Below are 21,654 nucleotides of genomic sequence, written 5' to 3' on the forward strand. Positions count from 1 at the left end.
GCTTATCGCCCTTTTTGTAGATGGGACACACCCAAACCTTGGTAATCACCCAATGCAGCGCTCTAGCCAGTGCTTCACCACCGTGTTTAAACAGCTCTCCTGGTAGTTGGTCAACTCCAGGGGCTTTGTTGTTTTTCAGCCGGCCGATCTCCTCCTGGATTTCCTGGAGATTCGGAGCCGGAAGTCGCATGTCCTGCGCGCGTGCTCCTAGGTTCATTACCATACCGCCACCGTTGTCTGCCATATCGCCATTCAGGTGCTCTTCGTAGTGCTGCCGCCACCTTTGGATCACCTCACGCTCGTTCGTAAGAAGGTTCCCGTTTATGTCCTTACACATATCGGGCTGTGGCACGTGGCCCTTACGTTCTTCTTCTTCTTCTTCTTATTGGCATAACATCCCCACACTGGGACAGAGCCGCCTCGCAGCTTAGTGTTCATTAAGCACTTCCACAGTTATTAACTGCGAGGTTTCTAAGCCAAGTTACCATTTTTGCATTCGTATATCATGAGGCTAACACGATGATACTTTTATGCCCAGGGAAGTCGAGACAATTTCCAATCCGAAAATTGCCTGGACCGGCACCGGGAATCGAACCCAGCCACCCTCAGCATGGTCTTGCTTTGTAGCCGCGCGTCTTACCGCCCTTACGCCCTTACGTGAACGGTTCAACTTCTCATAGAACTTTCGTGTGTTATTAGCGCGGTACAGTTCCTCCGTCTCTTCACGGTCTCGATCTTCCTGCTGGCGCTTTTTCCTCCGGAAAATCGAGTTTTGTCTGTTCCGCGCCCGTTTGTATCGTGCCTCGTTCGCCCTCGTGTGGTGTTGCAGCAATCTCGCCCATGCTGCATTCTTCTCCTCAACTAACTGCTCACATTCGCCGTCATACCAGTCGTTTCTCTGATCCGGAGCCACCGTGCCTAGTGCAGCGGTTGCGGTGCTTCCAATGGCGGATCGAATATCTCTCCAGCCATCTTCAAGAGATGCTGCGCCTAGCTGCTCTTCCGTTGGGAGTGCCACTTCCAGCTGCTGCGCGTAGTCTTGGGCTAGTCTACCGTCTTGTAGCCGCCCAATGTTAAGCCGCGGCGGACGACTCCGACGCGTGTTGATCACCGTCGAGAGTTTTGAGCGCAGACATACTGCGACGAGGTAGTGGTCGGATTCAATATTCGCACTGCGGTAAGTGCGTACGTTCGTGATGTCGGAGAAGAATTTATCGTCGATTAGAACGTGGTCGATTTGGTTTTCCGTTACTTGATTAGGTGATTTCCATGTGGCCTTGTGGATATTCTTACGGGGGAAGAAAGTGCTTCGGACTACCATTCCGCGGGAGGCTGCAAAGTTTATGCATCGTTGGCCGTTGTCGTTCGATACGGTATGCAGACTATCCGGTCCGATGACCGGTCTATACATTTCCTCCCTTCCTACCTGAGCGTTCATGTCACCGATGACGATTTTGACGTCCCGCAGTGGGCATCCATCGTATGTCTGCTCCAGCTGCTGCTTAGAACGCTTCTTTCTCGTCGTCGGATCTCCCTTAGTGTGGGCAGTGCACGTTGATGATACTATAGTTGAAGAAACGGCCTTTTATCATCAGCTTGCACATCCTTGCGTTGATTGGCTGCCACCCAATCACGCGTTGGCGCATCTTTCCCAGCACTATGGAGCCGGTTCCCAGCTCGTTGGTGGTGCCACAGCTTTGGTAGAAGGTAGCCGCTCGATGCCCGCTTTTCCACACTTTCTGTCCTGTCCAGCAGATTTCCTGCAGCGCTACGACATCGAAGTTGCGGGGATGTAATTCATCGTAGATTATCCTGTCGCAACCTGCGAAGCCTAGCAACTTGCAGTTCCATGTTCCAAGCTTCCAATCGTGATCCTTTATTCGTCGCATAGGTCGATGCCGATTGTATCGAGTCGTATTATCTTCTATGTCGTTCGTAATAGTTGTTTTTAAAGGCGGTTTATAGGGCATGCGCAAACCTCCTGTCTCGTCGGAGGGCCGTCGTGTCAGGGCTGTTTAGCGTCCCACCTAACACCAGGACTTGGGCTTGTGCGCTTTGAGCGGCACACGGTCGCTTTGGCGGAGCCTACTTGCGGATACATGCAGCTTTTTATAGAGGTTTACCAGGGCCCACTGTCAAACCCCACCACATCCTAGGCAGGCGCCACAACTCGCAGATGGCCTGGGGAGGGATCGTCAAGCCCTTGGACATAGTCCCTGCTGCTGTTACCGTGGTAGATCTTACCCCGTAACACACCACGTAAGGGTGTCTACCCAGCGTTACGGGTCGCCTCTTTTAACGTCCATGCTTCATGTCCATAAAGGGCCACTGGTTGAATCAGAGTTTGGTATAGAGCAAAGTTCGTTTCCGTCTACATGTTGCGGGACCTAAGCTGGTTTATGTAATCCGTAAAAGGCCCTATTCGCAACAGTAATACGTCTTTTCACTTCACGGGAAACGTCATTGTCACATATCACAAGCGTTCCAAGGTAAACAAATTCTTCAACAACTACAAATACATCTCCATCAAGCACTACTTCAGCACCAACACCACTAGGTCTTCCTCTATCTCTACCTGCCACCATGTACTTTGTCTTGGTAGAGTTAATGGTTAAGCCTAACCTCGCCGTCTCTCTCTTCAGTAAGAAAAAAGCCTTCACTACTGCTCTGCGATCGTTTCCAATGAGGTCGATGTTGTCCGCAAAGCATAGGAGCATTTGCGACCGCGTGATGATAGTGCCGTTCATCTGTATGCCAGATCTCCTAATAGCGCCCTCGAGTGCAATGTTAAACAATAAATTTGAAAGTGCATCACCCTGCTTCAATCCGTCTAAGGTCACAAACAAGGTTAACACTTCGTCTGCAATCCGAATACTTGATTTCGAGCCATCCAGCGTTGCACGTATCAGTCCAATCAGTTTCGCCGGAAAACCATGTTCGGACATTATCTGCCACAGCTCATTTCTATTCACTGAATCGACCGCTGCTTTGAAATCAATGAACAGATGATGAGTCTGCCATTTGTAGTCCCGGAATTTATCAAGGATTATCCGCAAGCTAAACATCTGATCCGTCGTTAATCGGCCCTCACGAAAACCTGCCTGGTATTCGCCAACGAAGGACTCCTCGATACGCGACAGGATTTTGTACGCCGAGCTCAGAAAGGCGATTTCTCTTTAATTGGCACACTCTAGTCTGTGCCCTTTCTTATAGATTGGGCATATGACGCCATCCAACCAGCCGGCAGGCAGTTATTCATCCTCCCATATTTTCTGGACAATGTGGTGGATTGATTTATGCAGCTGCTCACTTCCGTGTTTGAGAAGCTCGACCGGGATCTCGTCTTTCACAGCAACTCTACTGTTTTCAGCTCGTTTAGCTTCTTTACCTCGTCCAGCGTTGGTGGTTCCACAGCTTGACCATCGCCGACTATGTTCATCCTGCCCCTTAATACACCTTCATTTTCACCGTTCAACAAATCTTCGAAGTGCTCCTTCCACCTGGGTGCCATCGTACTCTTTTCTGTCAGCAAATTCCCCTCTCGGTCATTGCACATGGCGGGCACTGGCGTAGTCTTATGCCGCGCGCCTTTGATAGTTGCGTAAAACCTCCGCATATTGTTTCTATCCATGTTCTCCTGCGCTTCAGCTATCACACTCTCTTCGTGTTCCCTTTTTTCTGCGGTGGATTCGTTTCTCTTCTGCCCTTGCTCTCTGTTGGAACCGGTAAGAGCCACTAGCATTCGACTCTTAGCAACATATTTCTCGTCCGTCACTCGCTGGCACTCCTTATCAAACCTACCATTTCGTTGGCGTCGCTGTGCAGTGCCTAACACTTTCTGCGCTGTTGTAGCCACAGCTTCGTGGATATTTTCCCACAGTCCGTTGATGTCGCCCGATCCGGTGGCATCTCCTGACAAGCGTTGGATATTGAACCGCATCTTTCTGTTGTTTCGTGAATCCGTGACGCTGGAAAATCGCGCCCGAATTTTTGCAACTACAAAGTAGTGATCAACATCCGAGAAATTTCGCCCGTCGACCAGCACGTGGTCTATCTGCGAGCAAATGTCGCCACTCGGGTGTTGCCAGGTGTGTTTGCGGATATTCTTACGTGCGAAGTAGGTACTGCTTATTGCCATCCCTCTAGCAGGTTACAGCAAAGGTTACAAGTCGCAGACCATTATCGTTGGTAGCGGAATAAAGGCTTTCCGTACCAATGACAGGGCGAAAGAAATGTTTTCTTCCGATCTGCGCATTTGCAACAACGATGACAATCTTCACATCGTGTGTTGGGCACTCTCCGTAGGCCTTATCAAAGCTTTTATAGAACTCATCCTTCACGCCATCAGGCTTATCGTTCGTTGGAGCATGGCATAGATGCTGATCAGTCTATAGTTGAAGAATTTGCCCTTCATTCTCAACACGCAAATGCGGTCGCTTATCGGCTTCCACCGGATAACACGCTTCATCTGCTTCAACTCCTCGTTCTGCTTTGTCACCGTCGTTATAGTAGATATGGTACTTGAATGAAGTGTTCACTATGGGATCCACCGCCCGAAATTCACGTTTTCCAGTTCTGGGCCACTGTATTTCCTGGATTGCTGCCACACTCATGCCGACCTGAAAGCTCTCCCGTTCCAAGATCCGACTTTCCAATCGTTGTCCTTTATTCGTTTCCGGCTCTGTTGCCGTTGCATCATTCCGTTTGCTCTACTTTTGCCTTTCTTGGTAACTGTAGAATCTTCAGTAGGCTAACTTACCAGGGTTGCACTACCTACATCGCGTTGAAGGGGCTGTCTTCTCGATGCAGCATGGTGTGCACAGTTTTGTTTTGAGTCCCTCACTGGCACTCGGACGATGATCAACCCTAACATTGGGAACAGACGCTGTTGTGAGCCGCTCCTAACATGGAGGACAGACGCTCGGTCAGATTTGCACCTCCGCAGAGGAGCAAATCCCCTGTCAGCATACGATCATAGTTCCCACCGGGGTTGGTTACCCGATCTTCGCTACGAGGATGTAGGGATAGGAGCTACTGGATAAGAGGCTAAGGACCGCGGAATGGGGTCTATTTTATTCCTTCAGATACGCGAAGAATCAATGGTACGCTTTACCCAGCATTAACTTATGCCGTGCCGTTTCAATTATTCCCGCCAAAACACAATTTATTGAACATATTTTGAAATAGTACACTTGTATTAACTACAAACATATCTATGCATACTACAACATATATGTACATGGGGAAGCTTCAGTTTCTGCGTCAGCTTCCTTCCCGTCACCATTCACCGACGAAGTGGATACGTTGTTGGCCAAAAAATGCTTGAAGGGGATGCCATGGTCTTTAATCGGAGCGTGGTTGAGCAATGGACATTTTGCTGACGAACGATTTGGTACGTACGAACGAAAAGCAATAGCGGAATACAAAACAAGAGCACACTTGTGAAAAAAGCGCGAGTGAAAAACGTGTCCGGAAGTAGGTACTTCTGTGTCAGACTGTTAGGACTGTCTGTGTGACAGTTAGGAATTGTCCTCTCCTGTTATAAAAGCAGCATTGACTGCAACAGATTTGGTATTGACTGACGGCTACATCAATCAACGTAGAGTGATGCAATGATGCGAGGAATGGGCAGCTCATATTCTGAAATTCTGGTGAATTAAATGTTAGATATTAAAACATATCAAATATGCATGTACTAATAATATTTAGATAAAGGGGCTTATCGTGGAAATCTTTCAATTCAGATGGATTCTCACGTTTTCGAAATATTTGAATTATAGTTTGAGACATAAGGCCTACATCAACAAATAAACAACTCCTTTCAATCATGGAATGCTGTATTTTCTTAGTCATTCGCGAAAGGAATGCCTACAGGAAACCATTAGAAAAGCCCCCTCGTAGTCATATGTTCTGGAGGAACCCAAAAGATTTTGTGTCACCTTCATCGCGGGAACAGAAACAATTTGCGCTGATCGTATCTCGCCAAATATTGATAGAGAAACGGTGTCAAACAAGGGAACACGCGCAATGCCGCCGAAGACCGCACTTACTACGACGTCATCTGTCGCATATTGGACCACGGTCTGGGAGCTTAATTCCAACAGCACGAACGGTAATTAATGGTTTCAGTTTTCAGAACCAATATTTACTTCGCGATAAGAACATCGAACTACGCGGTGCTGAGTCCGGATCTAATTTTCGCCGAAACTCCATGTTCTATAAAACAATTCGAACACCTACAATCATGCTTAGTAGTTATCCACCGGAATCGATTAACTGGCCAGTGGCAGGACCTCCGAGATAAAAACGTTGGTGTGCCTCCGACTGCAGCCTCAGCAACCGATCAGCCAGGATGGTTCGGATGGCCACGCTGAAGAAGGAACGCACTAGGCGGCACCATCCCTTGCTATGGGACAGCAAATATTCCACCATCGAGGTTAGTTCTGCACAACTGAAACGATTGTTCTTCTCGGACTTCATGATCGCAATGCAAAGCAAATGTGCTGGAAAGTGAGATTTCGTAGAGCAGCTGGTGTGTATGTGTTTAAATCGTTGCATCGTCACTAATTTTCCCATTAAGGTTCATCAATGGGGTTCAGAGACGGTACGTAGATTGTCTGATTCAGGCGGAACGATTCACAGCCAGCTGCTGAATGAAAGTGTCGTTTCGTTACTCGCTGGTCTGAGGTGGGTTTCGTGTAGCAAGTGATGGACCAGAGACAGACCGAATTGTACACTCCAACTCGGAATGCGTCGTCAGTGGGTTTCAGTGAAATGAATTCTAATGCTGCACCACCGATTTGGGTTCATGCAATTTGCAGTAGTTGACGAGCCGGATTCGGCTGGATACTTCGCAGAATCTTGATTGAATTCAGTCTTTCGGGATTCTTAGCGGAGAATTGTCGCGTGAAATTTCGCTGCGATCGAGAACGTTGTCGTCGATGTGTTAGACAAGTGATATTAAAGATTAGTACAATACAGTTATTCGATTGATTCGATGCTTCGTGCGATACGGGTCTGGTTTATGTCGTTTGTTATAAGAAAAATCTGCATATTACACATCGCAGCGTGTTGGTTTAATAATAAGTTAGCATTTGAGGAATAGAAATCCTTGATATACACATTAGTAATGTGACATTACTGAAAAGTTTGACTCATTTTCAAAAGCGCCTGAAGTTCCATTTCAAATTGAAAATCAATGAAGTAATAATTTACCAAAAAGATTGTATTGCGAAATTAGAAACAACCATCTACATAATTGGTTTTCTCTAGAAAAAAAAAGGTTCAGTGGATAGTACTGCCTGTGTATGCAGCTGAAGTTTTGACAAATATATAAAAATATTCATACTGCCATTAGCTACGCACATATTGTTATTTGAAAAGGAACTCATTTAGCGAATATTGTTTGTTGTTACCATAGTATTTCAATAAAACTTGCAATAATTTTGGAAGACTTACACAGTTCTAACATATTTCGTTACAAAATTCCATGTTTTAAAACGAGCCTTCAATAAATCGCATTGTACGCTGTCTAAATTGAGATAATTAACGATGTTTGGAAATGTGAGCTAATTTCTCATTTAATGCGCACACAACACAATTGCGTACAATTGTTTTACAATGGTGTTTGAGAAAATCACTCTTCACCATATGTCAAATTGTTTTAATCCTTCAGAATTTTCACAAAATCAAAATTCATTTTAGAACAGCCATATGGTTTTCTTCACGCATCCCTCCGCAGATTGAAGTAAATTGCTCAAGATTAAATATGTTTGTCTGTTTTATTGCCGCTTCACTGAATAGCCGGTTGTCGCTATGATACCTCTCGAAAGTGTTGTAGCCCGCGTCTGGCAATCCATGTATTAGTGTATACTATGTAGCTAGATATTCAATTCCACAGACGAACTGCGCTTGACAAGTCTCCTTCCTCGACTATTAAGACCACTTTGCCTTGCTCAGTAACTTTCGCTATTATAAGTATGAATGTTTAGTACCTCACGCTTGCGATACGGTGCAGTGAAACAATGCGTCACATATCTCGTTCTCTGAAATTCCCTCGACACCGGCCGGTCTAACGTGAAAACCGCTCCAGCATATATTTACTAGCAAACACACAGTGAAGTGATTCGAGGAACGCGGTGACCAAAATGTGGCGCAAAAAGTTCGATGCTCAAAAGGATCGGGGACGAGGAGGTCATAACACCGGATCGGACCGATTACGCGCCAACAGTGCAGACTACACGGAGCGTGTCTTCCACGATGAAGAATTCGGCGAGGAGAATGTCGAACTGGTCGACGAAGAGTGGGCCAGCTTCGAACGGGTTCTAAGGTAATTAATTAATAGACAATCAATTGTTGGATGTGTCATTTAACATTGGCCGTGTCTCAGGGACTTTCGAGAACGCCGCTTATTGAAGGCCTCCATGGATAATCTTCCACAAAAGAAGAAATCCCGACGGAAGCGAGCACAAGCGTTCTATCCCATGCCGATGCCGGGTACGGAAGATCAAGATAGCATATCAACGATTAGCGAAGATGAAGCGTACGATACCGATGAGGATGGCTACATTACCACTCTCGTAAGTGGAGTGTTCTAAATCGCATCCCGATTGAGATACGCACACTCTGCTACGAATAACATCTGACTATGCATGACAAGCTACGGCAATGATCTTGAGTAACGACTTTGTCTGCTTCTCTAATGTAACATTAATTGATGCAATAATTTCCCTTAGACCTAAGCAAGCAAGCAAGCAACTATAGCTACTTAGTGAAGATCAGCACTAACCGTTTAGTATTTGCTTTTGTATGCATGCCAAGAGCAATTTTGAATTGTTACCGCACTATATATCAAATATATGAATATTCACACTTTTAGTAGATATCTATGTACTTCGGCACTGTGTTTAAAGCTCTCTATCTGAATCACCTAGCGACATCAAAAGGGAGGTGATGATGTTTAGCCACAAGTGCATGAAGATCACCGTGTGCGTCAGTGTGGAGTCGGCTCAAATTTGTTGCGGCGCCTAGTTCGGCCAACGTTCTTCTTTTGTGATCTCTATTAGGGGATTAATATCTTTTGAAATGTTCTAAGTACAAGCGGAGGGCTGACATGATAATGACATTGATTGAAATACGTCGATTTGTTTCGTCTACAACAAGACGGCCACTTTGAAGTTCAGTCGTCGCCAAAACGAGTTTTTGACAAACTGCTAAATGATCGAAACCATCCTTACGTGCATGAATCCTATTTAATAAAAAAAATACTTTCTATCTTAAAACATTTTCCAATATTATGGTTTTAAGTGATCTTACAACGAAATTTAATTCTTCTTTTCATGTTTCATCTTTTGATCATGGTGTCCGAGAAATTGATTAGAGTTCTGGGGTAACTTGTAGTATGTGGATGGATGTTTAGACACCTTCCGATCGAGCAAGATGCACGGCTTACTACATCAAAACTAATGGTTTTATATTGCATAACTCTAAGTAATATGTATTGGATTTAGACAGTTGCTGGGTTTGCATTCAATGTCCTTTTGAAGCATCGTATCATAGATATAATTATCAAGATGTTGGGGTCAGAGCAAATTAGTACTCAGTAAAACTAAGCAATCCATAGATTTGGATTTAAATATGTTCTAATTATTGACCGTCGTCATGGGCAATAATGTTTTTGTTTATTCTTTATTTTTCGGTGGATTTCTCTTAATGTCGCCAAATTTGAATGATTTATTAATTTTCTTTTGCATCTACTAATCCGCTTTTCATTCTTAGGTAGGATTAATTTACAAAAAAAACATACCTCAGGTTTGTTTTGTTCTAGTGTCCCCACTAAGAATTGAAGATAATGTGATAAAATGTCACGAAACGAAGAGAGCAACCTAATAATCGATGGATGTAGCACATGACATTCAAGATAATTATGGTTTTACAGTCGACTCTCTACATCTTGGTTTTTCTGTATCTCGATATCTCTCCCTATGTCGATGGTTTTCTCGGTTCCTTCAATCTACATATATTTGGGCATTCCACGTCTCGATAACCTCCCTATCTCGATGTGATCTGAACATATTTTGTTCTGGATTCACTCTCCTTATGCCGATATGTTCAAAATTTTAGGCTACTAGACCATCTTCGGACAATAACAAACATATCAACAACAGGAAATGACATTTGTTTTGTTGTCGTTTTTCATAGCAACGAGCTTTTTTGGATCTAGTACCCATTTCAGTTTTCCTTCCATTCCTCGATCTCTCCCTATCTCGATGGTCCCTTCAATATCGAGATGTGGAGAGGCGACTGTATTTGAATAAAAACAAGAATCTGGTGGATTAGTTAAGGCTGACGAGGGACCGTATAGATCCATGAAATGCACCTTCCTCTGACTCGCTAGATCTAGTAAGGAAAACACACTTCGGCGATTCCCGGCATGGAGAAAATTAAGACTTTTTTTCACAATAACAGTTGGGCCGTTGGACCACATACAAACACTAGTGTGATAGCAAATCTGCAAATCCGAATGTATCATTCGGTTAGGATACTCTGTAAGCGATCAGAACAATCGAAATTTTTTTTTTTTTTTTTATCTTTCGTTTATTTGGAAGGCTCATTTGCCGTGAAGCGTTACGGAGCCGAAATCAAGTTTAACAATACATTTCTTGATTCTTATACATAGTGTTAGTTTTGGGGAACCGAAAGACTCGCGGTTTAGTCGAGGTTAGGGAATACAATAATACAGTAGGAAAGGAAAGGATTTTAGGGTGCTTAAGTAATTACTATGCTGATGTTCACAAAGTTGACATTCCTCGCATTTTTACATCTGTAACGGGACAAACAAACTTTTTTGGGAGACAACGACGAGAGGAAGACATACGGAAGGGATTAACGACAGACATGGAAATGTACAACAAGAGGAAGACATTCGATATGGGGTACGACAGACAAGGGAATGGGCAGACAATGATTACAGTTTTACATCAGCAACTTTCAACAATTGGTGGACCAGGGACATGTACTCGAGATCAAGGCCTGACAACACTTCCCTAATAGGCTTTGGTTGTTTTCCTCGGACCCGGAGATGTTCAGTTAGCGCAGATCTGGGGCCACGATGCTCCTCGCACGCCCACACGACATGATCGATGTCCTGATAATCCTCGCCGCAAACACAGAGATTTCCTTCCGAGAGCCCCACTATGAAAAGATGTGCATTTAGAGTGTAGTGATTGGACATTAGACGACACATGGTTCGAATGAAGTCTCGTCCCACATTCAATTTTTTGAACCATGGACGCTTCGACACCTGCGGGCGAATTGAATACAGCCATCTACCCAACTCCCCATTTGTCCATTTCTGTTGCCAGCTGTTCAAGGTTTCCTGACGAACTAATGTGAAAAATTCATCGAAGGTGATTTTCCGATCGTAAATATCACCTTCCATAGCGCCCACCTTAGCCAAAGAGTCCGCTTTCTCATTTCCCGGGATCGAGCAATGAGAAGGGACCCAAGCCATGGTGATTGTGTAAGACCGTTGTGATAAGGCACTCAAAGCTTTCCGTATCCCATTTAGAAGATACGCTGAGTGCTTAACCGGTTTCATTGACCGAACAGCCTCCAAGGAACTTAGACTGTCGGTGAAGATGAAAAAGTGGTCAGGAGGTAGGGATGCGATTTGCTCGAGTGAATAGTGTATAGCTGCTAGCTCAGCAGTATACACGGAACAAGGCTCTTTGAGCTTAAAGTAGGCGCTATGAAAAACGTTAAAAACACCGAAACCAGTGGAGTCATCAATTTTGACCCGTCTGTAAAAAGCTTCTCCTCACTGGCGTGCCCGTATTTGCTTGCAAATAATGGAGGTATGACCTCCGCACACAGAAAGTCTGGTATTCCATGAACCTCCTGCTTCATGGACAGATCAAAAGTAACAGAGGAACTGTAAGAGTCTAAGAAGTTAGCACGATTGGTATCTACCGAAGAAGGGCTTACCTCCAGCGTTATGTACCAGTGGTAAATACTCATGAATCGAGATTGAGGGTTTTGTTCGAGCAGCTTCTCGAAGTTATCAATGACCAATGGATTGAGAACCTCACAGCGGATGAGGAACCGGAGCGATAATTCCGCGAAACGATCTGTTAGTGGCAGTACTCCCGCAAGTACTTCCAAGCTCATTGTATGTGTCGAATTCATACATCCTAACGCGATACGGAGACAGCGGTACTGAATCCTTTGAAGTTTCAGCATGTGTGTTTTAGCCGCGGACTGGAAGCAGAAACTACCGTATTCGAGGACCGACAAAATGGTTGTTCTATACAACGTCATAAGATCTTCGGGATGCGCTCCCACCATGTTCCGGTTATTGATCGCATGAAGTAGATCCGTTTCTGGCATTTTTGTGTCAGATACACAATGTGCTTCCCGAAGGTACATTTCGAGTCGAACCAGACCCCGAGGTATTTAGAAGATATGCTATGGGTGATTGTCTTACCCATCAGTTGGAGCGGGAACTTTGCCGGCTTATGTTTTTGAAAAGACAACCATCTCAGTTTTCTCCGGAGAGAATTCGATACCCAGCTTCGTAGCCCAAGTGGACAAATTGTCCAGAGTATCTTACAACGGTCCTTGCAGATCAACCGATGTTGGCCCCGAAACGGATACAACACAATCATCTGCAAGCTGTCTCAACGAGCAATTTGGCATGAGACATGCATCAATGTCTCTGACGTAAAAATTGTAAGTAAGGTGGCCCTGGAGGAGACCCATGTAGCTAATTCGTGAAGTTGCCGAGTCACCATGAGAAAAACTCATACGCTTCTCTGACAACAAATTGTACAAATAGTTGTTCAAAATTGGTGAAAGTCCACACTCGTGGAGTTTGTCAGATAAGACATCGACGCAAACTGAATCAAAAGCCCCCTAATGTCCAAAAACACTGAGCCCATTTGCTCTTTTTTAGCGAAAGTAAGCTGAATTTCTGAAGAAAGCAACGCAAGACAGTCGTTCGTTCCCTTGCCCCTGCGGAAACCAAATTGTGTATCTGACAACAAACTATTCGATTCAACCCATTTGTCTAGCCGGAAGAGAATCATCTTCTCCAACAGCTTCCGAAGACATGACAGCATCGCGATGGGGCGATACGAGTTACAATCCGACGCGGGTTTTCCGGGCTTCTGGATGGCTATCACCCTCACTTCTCTCCAATCATCCGGAACAATGTTGCACTCCAGTAACTGATTGAACAAGTTCAATAAGCGCCTCTTCGCGACGTCTGGGAGGTTTTTGAGCAAATTGAACCTGATTCTATCCATCCCTGGAGCGGAATTGTTACATGAAAGGAGAGCAAGTGAGAATTCAATCATCGAAAAGGGACGATCCATATCATCCCTGTCTGCAAAAGCATCACGTAGCTCTTGCCTCACCGGTACCGAATCCGGACAAACTTTCTTTGCGAAGTCAAGTATCCACCGCGACGAGCTTTCACGATCTTCGTTTACGGACGACGCGTTGCGCATTCTTCTCCCGACGGTCCACAGAGTTTTCATTGAAGTCTCGCGCGATAAACTTTCAACAAAAGTGCGCCAATATCCGCGCTTCTTCACTTTGACCAGTTTCTTGAACTGGATTTCGAGCGCGGTGTATCGTTTGTGAAGAACGATCGCCCCGTGTTTCCGAAATTCTTTGAACGCGGCGGATTTCTCGCGATAAAGTTGCGTACACTCGATGTCCCACCACGGACTGTAGGGTTTCCTACGAACCGAAGCTCCTGGCACCGGCCGACGTTGTGCCTGAAGAGCGCTTTCAAGAATCAACTGCGATAGAAACTTGTACTCTTCCCGTGGGGGAAGTGCTTCTATCGACTGTATGCCATCGCTGATGGCGTCCGCATATTTGCCCCAATCGATGTGCTTCGTGAGGTCATATGAAAGATCGATGGAAGCAGATTGCTTATGTCCATTGGAAATCGAAACTTCGATCGGCAAATGATCACTACCATTGGGATCTTGGACCACCTTCCAAGTACAGTCCAACGATAATGAGCTCGAACAAATGGAAAGATCTAGACGGCTATCTCTTGCTGGAGGAGCCACTCGTGTAACTTCTCCTGTATTCAAAATTGACATATTGAAGTCGTCGCAGAGGTCGTATATCATTGATGAACGGTTGTCGTCGTACAGTTCCCCCCAGCCTGTTCCGTGGGAGTTAAAATCTCCCATGAGCAACCGTGGCTCGGGCATAACCGAGCAGATGTGCGAGAGATCTCTTCGATATATCGCGGTGTTTGGAGGAAGATATATCGAGGCGATACTGAGGTCTTTTCCTCGAATAGTCACCTGACATGCGACAGCTTCGGTGCCAGACATCGGCGCAAGATCGACTCTATAGAAGGAGTGCTGTTTTTGATCCCTAAAAGCACCCTCCATATCGATTTGCCTGATCGCGGCGGATTATGTTGAAATCAGGAAAATGAAGGTTCACATCTGGTGTTAGCCATGTTTCACATAAAGCAAAAGCATCGCATTGTAATTTGTTAACTAAAAATTTAAAAATATCTAATTTTGGAAGAATACTTCGACAGTTCCACTGTAGAATCGAAATCATGTTACCCTTATTGACTATGTTAGCCATCGAAGGATACAAATGACTCGAGGAGGGACATTTTCGAAGCCAGCTGCTTCAGGAGAGGAGTCAGAATAGGAAGAACAGTTTTGACCATGTTCTTCACGGGGTCGGAAGCATCAAAGAAGTTGAGGATGAGCTCCACGATGCCAGAAAGTGTGAACATTGGAGCGCTCGGGAGTTCTTCTGCTCGCTCTGTATGCTCTCTTTCTGGCTGAGAAATCGCAAAAAATGGGGCATCTGGGATTTTAGATGTTCCCGGAAGCGGTGGAAACTCTCGATCATCTCGATGTGAAACCACAAAAGTTGATCGTTTTTGAGTATTTCCTCCCGCTTTGAATTTGACCATGTTGGATTGGGGCTCACTTTGAGGCTGTTTTCTAGGCTTTTTCGAGGGTCGCTGGCTCTGTTTTATTCTCTTCCTCGTTGAGCCATTGAAAACAAAGGGAACCCCATTTCCAACCTCGGAGTCAGAGCTACCTTGATCGTCCAAAGGAAGAGACGCGTAGATGGTGTCAGAAACGAGTGGAGGAGCGGCCTTCCTCAACATTTCGGCGTAACTTCGCCGAGAACGTTGCTGAAGAGACCGCTTCTGGTGGATTCGCTGCTGTATGTACGTTGGGCAAGCTTCAAGAGCATGTGGAGGGCTTTCGTTACAATAGACACATTTCGGTGCCGTCTTGCACGCGCCCTCCACATGCTTCTCTCCGCATGATGCACAGCGAGGTTTATTGCAACAGTACTGAGCGGTGTGGCCCAGCTGCTTGCAATTAACACAATTCATCACCTTCGGTACATACAGCCGAACAGGTAGACGAAGTTTGCCAATCACTACATAGTCAGGCAGTGCGGACTAGGCAAAAGTGACGCAGAAAGAGTCAGACGGGGAATAACTCCGCTTCTCCCCTTCTGCGACACCGAATACATTTGTTTGCAATCCAGTATCGCAACAGGAGGCAAAGAAACGTTCTTGAAACGACCGAAACCTTGTTTCAAATCGTCGCATGTCATACTTCCCTCCGTCACCACCCCCGCGATCTCACACACTGCTGACGGTAAATACACCCTATATTCGAGAGTGAAAAGCTCACAGGTGACAATCTCGTTGGCCTGTTTGCGATCACTGACCGTGACACGGAGTTTACTGGACCCAACCATGTCAATGGTCGTGACAGACGAAAATCGCTTTTCCAGATCTTTGCTAATCTGGCTGATATTCAAACGTTTGCCTTTGGGTCGAAAGAAAACAACATACGGCCCACTAGAGTCGTGAGGGTAGACCTTGGGACGGGGGCTCGTAGAGGAAATTTTAGCGTTGCTGGTGTCCATTTCGTTTTGGTTTGGAACACCTGAATGCAACGAAACATCTGACATGGAATACGAAGTACCCCGCCAACTTCGCCTTCGCGCATTGCGGACACGAAATGCGCCGCTGCAGCGAGGCACAATCTTTTTAAACTAAACAATTATCACAAGGGCAGAAAAAAACACACACAAACAAAATAATGATTTGGAACAGAGGGAAGACGAGTAAAAGAAAGAAAAAACTATTCCAATAAGATGGAGAAGAGAGGGGAACAATGAGAGGGAGCTCAATTAAATACTTGCGTTCACACTGCTGTGTTGCCGGCTAACAGTTCTGGCAGCACACACTAGCTCGATGGACACTCGCCGGTGGTGCGGTCGAAGCGAACCAGGCTATTGTTGGTGTTCTCGCCGCACCCAACACTGCAACTGGGTGGATGGATGGTGGCTGGACGGCAGCGTCTGTGTTGGTGGAGACGCACGATGGATGATGACTGTCGGCGTGGGACGATGATGCCTGCGCCTGCGATGGACGCCGAATAAACTGCAAAGTTTTGCGTAGTTGCAAAACCAACGAAATGGCTACTTAACTGCTACAGCTAAGCACCACTTCCACTCAAGCACTATGCTTCAAAACACTTTCGGAAAAAAAACCACTACCTGTACTTCAGGAAAAAAAACCGAATGAGAAGCAGACCGTACGCGGACTTACAACCGTCTCGCACGGATGCTCGACGTGGAATGACAATCGAAATTGTGCAGAGAACTAATGATTCGGACTTAGGAGAAGTTTTTCAACGTCGATTCGATACCATTGTAGGACTGTGGGATAGTGAAAGTAGTTGCGCAGTTTTTGATTCATCTTTGTAAAAGACATCTAGAGCTATTTTAATAGCCAATTCATTTTTTTGCAATACGCCGAGAAACATTCGACTGAAGTCTAAAACATTCAAATTTCCTTTTTTTTTTTTATAAAATGCGATGCTGAAATTTCTGGTACATGAACTCTCTTTTGTACGAAAATCGAATAGCTTTTGAAACAATATATCGAGCAATATATGATTATGGAGAAACTTTTCCTCCGAATTCGTAAAAATGACATCTGGTAAATTCCCAAAAGAAAGCGCATCCATCGGTTCTTCACGATGCGAACACAATCCGAACCACAAAAAATCAGCAGTTTCATATTGATTGTTGATAGTATTCTCTGGTATATCAGGCAGTGTGCAACACCTCGCTGTAGATGGAAAATACGCATTGGAAACGTACTGGGCCCATACCTATACTGACTGCCATTGATACTGATACAGCAGCAGCTCCCCCTTATCTTTAACAGGTTATGGGATCGAGAACGGTTCAGTATCTACAGTCATTACTGTCGATACCACGTGGCCCCGTGAGATCATGAATTGGTGATGAAAGTTCGGAATCTATGGGGAAGCTGGAACGTTTGGTAGGTTGCTTTGCTAGCTGGTTAGCAGGAGTCCAAGAAGAGCTTTAGACCAACACATTCAAGAGTTGTTCAGCAGAAGTACTGTAACAAGCTTGCCGTAGGTTGTTCGGATAGAATGAACTTAACGAGGAGAAGGTCTATTTGCAAGTGAGTTCTGTATTTTTCTATACTTCTTAAGTTCACTTAGCATCTAGGAAATAATGGTTGAACGAGAAGAGAGCAAACGACGATCGGCTTGTTTAACAAACAGCAGGATTTCACATGGTGCTTGCTGTGCTTATGTGGTAATATTTTGGAGGTTTCATATTAAGGAGGAGTAAATACAATAAGTGTAAAATTGGGTACGGGTACACGTTTTGTACATGTTTGAAATATGAAGTTTACTGTGGTGTTGTAGGACCGCTTGATTTACAAACGTCGAATAGAAGGCTATTGGACCAGGAGTTGTTATATAGACAAGAAGATCAGGACGACTGGCTCAGTGTTCGGAGGACCAAGGAGATTAGCGAGACTTGCATACCAAGAAGGAGTCTTGGAATATGTATCAGGTAGTGTGCGACACCTTGCTGTACACAGGAAGTAGAGATGAGCAGGAAGCAGGTCAATTAGATGTGCCAGCTCTTTTGCATATCAAGGAAAGTTGTTGACGATGTATTGTAGATACTAGTTGTTTAAACAGAAGATAGCTGCAGCTGCAGGAAGAAGTATTAGTCAACAGACCGACATGCAGTAAAGGGAACTCTAGTATTAGTTTTTCTTAGCACTTACTCACTTATCTCGAATATTTTCATTACTGGTGCAAAGTATATAAAAGGTCTAATGGGTTCCTTATAGGTATGTCGGCTCAATGATTTTTGTCCCGTGTTTAGTAAATACCTTCAATGAAACTGAATAGAAACAAAGTGATTTTTGGAAGATGTTGAAGGTGCTACTTGGGGTTCATTACTTCTTATAGAAGGTGAATACCACAAGGTAGTTCTATCCAAACTATTCTTGAGTTCGGGACTTGCGATCTACAGCTGCTTAGAAGCTTTGTTTGGTACTCAAACCTTGATATGCATTCGATTATATCCATAACATCTCCTGAGAGGTCAACAGATATAGTTAGTTCGTTTGGGGATATTCTGCATCAAAGCTTCAATGTGCATATAATTATATTCATTACGTCCCCTGGGAGATCAACCCTAAGTAACAAATTGCAAGCGAACTTGGTTGCAGCAACTGGATTGTGACTGAATCTGATCAGTGATAAGTTGCGGCAACTAAGGTGGAACACGTGTGCTGCTCGGGACAGATATCGTAAGATAGTTTTGAGATATTCTGGGTCATCCAAACTATCCTTGATATCGAGACGTGAAATCTACAGCTGTGAAAGTATTTTTTTTGTAGCTCAAAGTTTCTTAATATAACTAACGCCATCCAGCTCCTGAAAGGTCATTATACATCGTATAGTAGTTTTGATATATTTTGCACCATCTTAGCTTTACAGTACTTCAGCTGCTTTGAAGGCTTCTTTCGTTGCTCAAAGTTTCGATATGTATATGTGCATTACATCTCCTGTAAAGACTTGCGATCAATAGTTGTGATTGATAATCACCGATTGTACCGTTTTTGGATATACTGTAGGTCTGTCTTATAAGCAGGAGGTTTGGGTACAATTCCAGGCTCGTCCCTTTCTTACTTTGTATTTCTATCTTAGTTCTTTCTGTGTTTCACGTTCTACCAAAACGATTTCTATTTTTATAACCTTCCACATAATCCCAATACCTCCCGTGCCACCTATGAGAGGTCGTAGAGTTCTCTGCATCTTTCTTAAGTAGGTGTCCAACTTACCATCCTTCCCCTTCCTCTGCATTCGCAAGGGCGTGGCCAGGACAAATCTCGACTTTTGGATAGTGTATTGCTTCCATATAAGAGATAATGATTAATCCCAAATCAATATCTAAGGTAACGGATGAAAGTGATGCTACTCTCATAGATGTCAAGGAGTTGGATGGTGGGTAGGGATATGATTTAGGAATATCATTATATGCAAATGATATAATAAGTTTGAACGGACATTGGGAGTTTTTTATTATCTTCCTAAGCAATGGAGGGGGAATCTGCTCAACAGACTTCCTGGGTTGGACGTCCAGGAAGTGCGGGGTTAGGGATCGCCTCTATCAGCAAACGAAGGAGGCAGGACTACATCTCGACCCGCTAAACCGTTTCAATTGCCGTCAAGCCCGTCGTCCCTTCGGTACAACCAGAAAGTAATGCTTCAAAGGGGGGCCAGTGCACAACGCACCCTCTAGGTTAGCTGCGTGTCCTTGCAGCACCGAACATCGTGACTCGCTTTTTTAGAAGAACACCATGGTATCGTGCCAGCGCATTGCCGGCTCTCCAGGTGGCCTTACCACGCCCTATGTCCTCGAAAGGTGGGATGGGTTGACTTCGCGCCTGCTTCCCTCTGCACGGCTGCACAGAAAAAAATTATGAAGAGTAATCGACGCGTAAATAATAAAGACGTGGAAAATTACACTATTCCGGGCGTACATGGATCTTTTCCAACAAGTTCGCCCTAAATGTATGCAATTTGCATAGCATTATGACACTTATTCGTACAAAACGTGGCATAATGCAGTACAAATTGCATACATTCAGGTGATAATATCGCTTAAATTTACGCTCTTTTTGGCATTCCCTTTATGTGCATTACTTTCGTGTAAATTTCAACAACTTTTTCTATCTGTGTGGTATCAAGAATGATGATGCCGCGTGCACCCCAAATTGACCTCTTTACGATAGGGCCAATTCGCCATCACACAGAAGGATTTGCCGACGCGGTGCCTACGCGTGCCCCAGCCTTGACGAGGACCCCTTTCCGTCTTCGAGCTCTGAACCCGCTCGGCTGACCGACGCCGGCGATACCACACAGAAAAAAATTATGAAAAGTAATCGACGCGTAAATAATAAAGACGTGGAAAATTACACTATTCTGGGCGTACATGGATCTTTTCCAACAAGTTCGTCCTAAATGTATGCAATTTACATAGCATTATGACACTTATTCGTATAAAAAGTGACATAATGCAATACAAATTGCATACATTCAGGTGATAATATCATTTAAATTTACGCTCTTTTTGGCATTCCCTTTATGTGCATTACTTTCGTGTAAATTTCAACAACTTTTTCTATCTGTGCATGTTGCTCTTCGCGCGGCCACTTGTTCGATAAAAGGATCGACCATAGGGCACCAGTATGACCCATGAAGCCGACTATTTAGACGATAGCCAATAAAATGGCGTTCCAGCCAACTTCATCTTTACACATCCTCCTAACTAGGTTGTCCGGTGTAGCAAGCATGTTGCCACGCATTGTGCGAAAACGTGGGCACACGAATAACACGTGTTCCGCCGTTTCATCTAAACTTGCGCACACCGGACACTCGGGCGAGGCCGAGTGTCCGAACCGGTGTAGATACTGTCTGAAGCAACCATGGCCTGTAAGGACCTGGGTCAGGTGGAAACTGATTTCCCCATGGCGCCTCTTGACCCATGTACCTATCTCCGGTATCAACCTATGTGTCCATCTACCCTTAGTGGAACTGTCCCACACACGCTGCCATTTGACCATTGAGGCCAACTTGACAGTCCTACGGATGCCTCTCGTGCAGCGCATTTCGATACACTCTATGTCTTCACCGATAACGATGTCAATAGGCATCATACCGGTAATGACGCAAAGTGCATCGTGCAACACGGTACGGTACGCGCTCCCAACTCTTAGGCACATGAGCCTATACGTATTTTTTAACTTCGTTCTGTAGCAGTTAATACGCAGGGCCGTGCCCCAAGCTGGGTCCCCATACTTCAGTATGGACAGAGCGACACTAGCCAGAAGCTTGCCCTTGCTGACATAAACCGCAGAGCTATTGGATATCATCCGGGACAATGCCACTATAGCTGTGGAGGCACGCTTGCAGGCGTAATTGGCGTGGCTACCAAAGGTGAGCTTATCGTCGATCATTACCCCCAAGAGTTTGGAACATTCAGAGGTGACCGTGCAGTTCCCTGCCCTTATCACCGCTTGTTCAGTGTTGGGAAATGTACATTAAAACACTTTGATTATGCGAATGTTTATGTTTTTTTTCAGTCAAATTTCATGCACCAAACAAACCGAAACAGTTTGCCAAAAAAAATGTACGCGACATCGTGACATTTATTTTTCCGATGAAGCGGACTGTTTGTTTGCTGCTACGTTAGAGTCGTGCCGGCGCGCCTTCAGCATTTACATGAGAT

At 44.9% G+C, this 21,654-nt stretch overlaps 1 protein-coding gene across 7 annotated transcripts in view; it reads left to right on the forward strand.

Moving 5' to 3' along the window:
- LOC134225024 (chloride channel protein 2-like) overlaps positions 1–21,654 on the forward strand; it is a 248,182-nt gene that overhangs the window by 118,621 nt on the left and 107,907 nt on the right. Inside the window, exons 1-3 of one of the 7 annotated variants that reach the window (XM_062704797.1) lie at positions 6,878–7,015; positions 8,093–8,329; positions 8,390–8,579. The exons of 3 other annotated variants lie outside the window; for them this stretch is intronic. In XM_062704797.1, coding sequence (XP_062560781.1) covers positions 8,148–8,329; positions 8,390–8,579 — 372 coding nt within the window. In that variant the 5' untranslated portion in view covers positions 6,878–7,015; positions 8,093–8,147. Of the gene's footprint in view, positions 1–6,266; positions 6,437–6,877; positions 7,016–8,092; positions 8,330–8,389; positions 8,580–21,654 lie in introns of those variants that run through there. 3 more of the 7 variants (XM_062704827.1, XM_062704862.1, XM_062704878.1) reach the window with 3 other exon arrangements.

The sequence above is a fragment of the Armigeres subalbatus genome, chromosome 1 (genome assembly GCF_024139115.2).
Source record: "Armigeres subalbatus isolate Guangzhou_Male chromosome 1, GZ_Asu_2, whole genome shotgun sequence".
NCBI lineage: Eukaryota > Metazoa > Arthropoda > Insecta > Diptera > Culicidae > Armigeres > Armigeres subalbatus.